Raw genomic sequence first — 4,481 nt, forward strand, 5'->3', positions numbered from 1 at the left:
TATAAATCAAACATGGTTTTTGAAGTTTAGTTCTAAACTTATTATGACCCCAGTCTAGTGTGGTATGATGAACACTAAGAATGAAGTTTGAGAGTTTTTAAATAATGACTGCAACGAACCATCTCTATCAAAAGCTCAAGTGTTGGGTAAAGGCATGAATGTTTTATATCTATTATCTAACGTGCACTCAAATTAGAGTTTCTGTTTGGCTAGAGTGTGGACAATTCATGCTGAAATTTAACTTCTATTTAGAAGAATGAGAGATCAAGAATCAAACTTTAGACTTCTTGATCATAGAGCCTTTGGTAGGTTATCATGAATAATCTCTCACCAAAAGCTCAAGTAGATGGGAAAAAAAGGGCTGAAATGGTTTTGTATCTTCCAACTGGAAAGGGTTCATCTTGTGATTAAATTTTTCATTTTTTGATTTGTAGTTTGGAATATTTGCATTTAATGTGTATTTGTTAACTTTTTTTTTTTTTTTTGTCATGACCTTGATGGAAATTACCTTGGTGTAGGCACTGATCGGAAGCTATTTGATGAGTTTATTCTGAAGATAAACAGGGAACTTACTTATGTTAATTTTGAGTTGCGTGCCTGCATAGATCAATATGATGGCCAAATCTATTATGGCGTGGTCAATACAGTCTCTGACGAACAATCAAAGCTTGGAACGAAGTATACAATTCCTGAAATTGCTTTTTATAAGGCTCTTGTAAGTTTAGCTGTACTTGCAAGTGTTTCTCTAATCTCTATTTGTGTGTGCTATGTAGAACAAGTACTAGGTTCTATAAATATCTGTGCATGAGATGTTGAATATTTGTGTGTAGCACTTGTGTGAATATCAAAAATCATTGGTACAGTGTGTAATTCATTTGAAGTGAGAGTAATATGTATGTGTTTAGGATTGATATATGTGGGAAAGATTGAAATCTAATGATTAAGGATTGAAATATGTCCGAGTCTAGGTTGCTTTTGTTAGACATGGTCACATGGAGTAGTGGGGTAATCAAATCATATATTATATATAATGTATCATAAACAGGATGTCTTTGTGTGAGATCGTAGAAGTAAGAAATTAGCTAGAAAATTTCCTTTATAGCATCCAGAAACTGCAAATACCTTACACCATCCTAGAAATTTTCCTTTGTATCCTCATTGGTTACTAAATCCTTGAATTCAGGGACCTTCTAGATCCAAAGGTAAGGATTTAATAATAACTAATTTGATTCAGACCTCTCACTTGATGTATGAACCATATCGGTTGAATACTGAGAAGAGAGATGGGAGAGTGATATGAATATTATTTATTTATTTATTTTGGTAAATTAATGGAGATAATTGTTATTTTGCTATTCAATGACAAACAACAGATTGAAGTGATAGCACAAGATGCCATGGCAAGTGGTGTTGTATCTAGCATTGATGCTCTGAATCTTCGTTTGGACAGTCAGGTTACAAATAGACACCTACACTTTTTGCTCATAAAAAATTGGATCTGTTTACATTTATAGCTGTAAATGCTTGAGAGGTACAAATATGTTGGAAATTTAGAAATGTCTATACTGTATCTTATAGTATCACATAATGTCTCATATCATCTTAAAATATTACATTATCAGTTTATCTCTTAGGATTCATGTTTATATTTCCTTATACTTCAGATTTGTTTCTTCATCTAAATAAGATTTGATTTTGTAATATTATTATAAATAGGGAATAGTGCTTTGTTTTTTGTTTTTGTATCATAGCACAACATACTCAAGAATACCACACCTATATATTTTTATACTACTGATAGTCTTAATGCTCTCTTCTATTTTTCCGTTACTGCCTAAAGTCCATAATCTGAATATGGTATAAGAGTGGTGCTATCTTTTGTGGTTTATGTGACTATTATGCTAGAGTTTCATACAAATTGAACCTCTTCTATTTTTTCTTCAGTGTTTCTCCTGTATTTGGCTACCCAATATTTTTCTTGTTGCTTGTCTTCTATTACATTTCGTTTTTGGTCTGTCTTTGTTATTTTTGGTTCTCTTTTTGTGTTAGAGCTATGATTCTCGCAGGTTATATACTTATTATAAATAGCGATTGGACCTTTGCATTTTGTATCAACGTCTCATCACATGAGAATATTCGCACCAATATATTTTCATATTAATCATCCCTTGTCATCTTTTTTTCTTCCTTTCCTACATGTAGCTCAATCTGAACATGATCAATCAATGATAAACATCACTAATTTATCATTAAATTGGATAGTGAGAATACAGTTAACAAATTGTAGGACATTATCCCCAATTTTCATCTTTCAAATATTGTTCGGTCTCATCCCACTAATTCGACTCCACTTTCATTGTCATGCTTTACTTGACTGTGAAGCCTCTCTCAATTAACACACTTGAATTTATTTCACCATTCTCTCCCTGCATCAACTAGGCCTATCACATTAACTAAATGCATGCATTAACTGAGGCACTAGCTCTTTGATGTGGACAATCCAACACGAAGCTAAAATGGTTTAGATAAAAAATGACCTTGTTACAATCCTATTATTATTTGTAAATCATTTTGTGGCACCTCTATGAAATTGGGCATATCTTGCCGTCCTATCATAAAGAACATAACATATTCTTTATAGATCAAATAACACAATTCAAACTCCTTCCTCTATTAGAGCCTTTGATGAACTTGTTTCTGTGCCATATCTTTTGACTTGTCTAAACATTGAAGGCCATCAAGTTTTCTGGTTTCTTTATTTGACTTTTCACTAAACCCTACAATAGCAATATAGTCTTAATGGAATGTAACAAAATAGGTTATTTGATAGCAAGTCTTTTTGTCGTGATTCACTGCCAGTAACTTACTTTTCATAGCATCATTAATGATGTACCTTTGTCCTCTAGATAATTGTTAGTCTCACTGTTTCTAGTTCTTTTGTGGCTGAAATTATTTTTGTCGTGAAGGATTTCAAGCCACCATAGATGCCACAACATGGTGATTATTGAACATCTAATAACTGAGGCTACCTCCGTCACAACAATTTACACGCTAGTCCCAAGAGGCCAAGACATAAAACTTAGTATATCTTATTTGAACGCAACTGCAAAGAACTAGTTTTTCAGTGAGGGATCCTTCATTTTTCAATACTAATTCTGTGTGCACTTCCTAGCATAAAAATTTTTCAGATAACGGAGTTTGTGTGCTGAGATTGTATTGTACCACTTCCTGGGTAGTTTACAACATTCAATCTATGAAAAAGGTCTCACATTTTTGCACTAGCATCACTGCATAGTGGTACTGTGGTAGAAGGGACTTCTATTCCCTGAGCTTTTTTTTTGTTTATTTTTTTAAAAGCTTTTGTGCTTCAGTACTGAAGGACTTTTTCACTGTGAATATCAATATAAGTGTGTTTACATACTAGCTTCCTATTAATTGTAAATGTTGACTATGGTGATAACATTAAGTTGTCTTTCTATAGGTTTCGATTGCGATAGATCCACAATCCCAAGGAAGCCAATCCAATATCCCTCATCCATTGAAAACTTTCACAAAAATTCAGAAGGAAAAGACACTAGATGACCTTGTGAGGGATAGGTGGCTTCATGTGACCGAAGATGGTCATATCAAACTTGGAGTGAAGTCATTTCTTGATCTTCGCAGTTGGTTTCGGAATAATGACATTCCATCATGTCAAGTTTGCAACGAAGCTGGTGTAAAGGTTATCCTGTTACTTTGTGACAGTTTCTTCTTTTTCTGTCATTGGTTTTGATTGTGTTGCATTGGCATTTGACTTTCTGCTTATCCTTTTTCTGGAATCTATGCATTGTAAATTTTAAGTGGGAATTCCAAAAGAAGAAATCTTGATAAAATTATAATTTGGTTAGAAACAATCAAGTGGTTCATTAAATTGATAAGTGTTGTGTGCTTATTTTATTGTTGAAAACTATTTGAGTACCGTTTGGGCAAGTTGAGTTATACAGTTATAATTTCTTCTACATGGTGATGCTGTCTGAATTGTATTACCAATACGGAGATATATACTTCTGATCCATCCTGTTTGAACCACTGATAAGATCCAAGACAATAGTAGCTAGACATGTTATGTAGTAGAATTGTGGGGGAAAAAAAATAGAAATGGAAAATTTGAATTATATATTTAGCATCAATAATACTTGCAACACATATTGTTTCTCTTTTGCGTCTGATTATTCATTAGTTAATATGACAGGCCGAGTTATGCCGAAACGAAAATTGTACAGTAAGAATTCATCACTACTGCCTCAAGCAACTTTTTTCCCGAAGAAAGGTATTATTTTCTTGTTGCAAGTTTATAATGTTCCTTTTTTTTTTTAAATTCATTTTGTTTATAAATTGAATATTTTTTGTTTTATCTTTACCACTAATTCATGTTTAGGTGGAAAAAGTTTGCCCAAGTTGTGGTACCTCATGGCCATATACAGTACCCAAGACAGAAGCTG

The 4,481-nt window shown here is 33.0% G+C and overlaps 1 protein-coding gene across 1 annotated transcript in view; it reads left to right on the forward strand.

The window, feature by feature from the left end:
- Window positions 1–4,481, forward strand: part of LOC107625133 (non-structural maintenance of chromosomes element 1 homolog) — a gene marked incomplete in the record, with an annotated part of 7,429 nt that overhangs the window by 2,278 nt on the left and 670 nt on the right. Inside the window, 5 exon segments of the mRNA XM_021115681.1 lie at window positions 519–715; window positions 1,374–1,454; window positions 3,482–3,721; window positions 4,232–4,309; window positions 4,418–4,480. Coding sequence (XP_020971340.1) covers window positions 519–715; window positions 1,374–1,454; window positions 3,482–3,721; window positions 4,232–4,309; window positions 4,418–4,480 — 659 coding nt within the window.

This window comes from Arachis ipaensis, chromosome B02 (genome assembly GCF_000816755.2).
Source record: "Arachis ipaensis cultivar K30076 chromosome B02, Araip1.1, whole genome shotgun sequence".
Taxonomy (NCBI): Eukaryota; Viridiplantae; Streptophyta; class Magnoliopsida; order Fabales; family Fabaceae; genus Arachis; species Arachis ipaensis.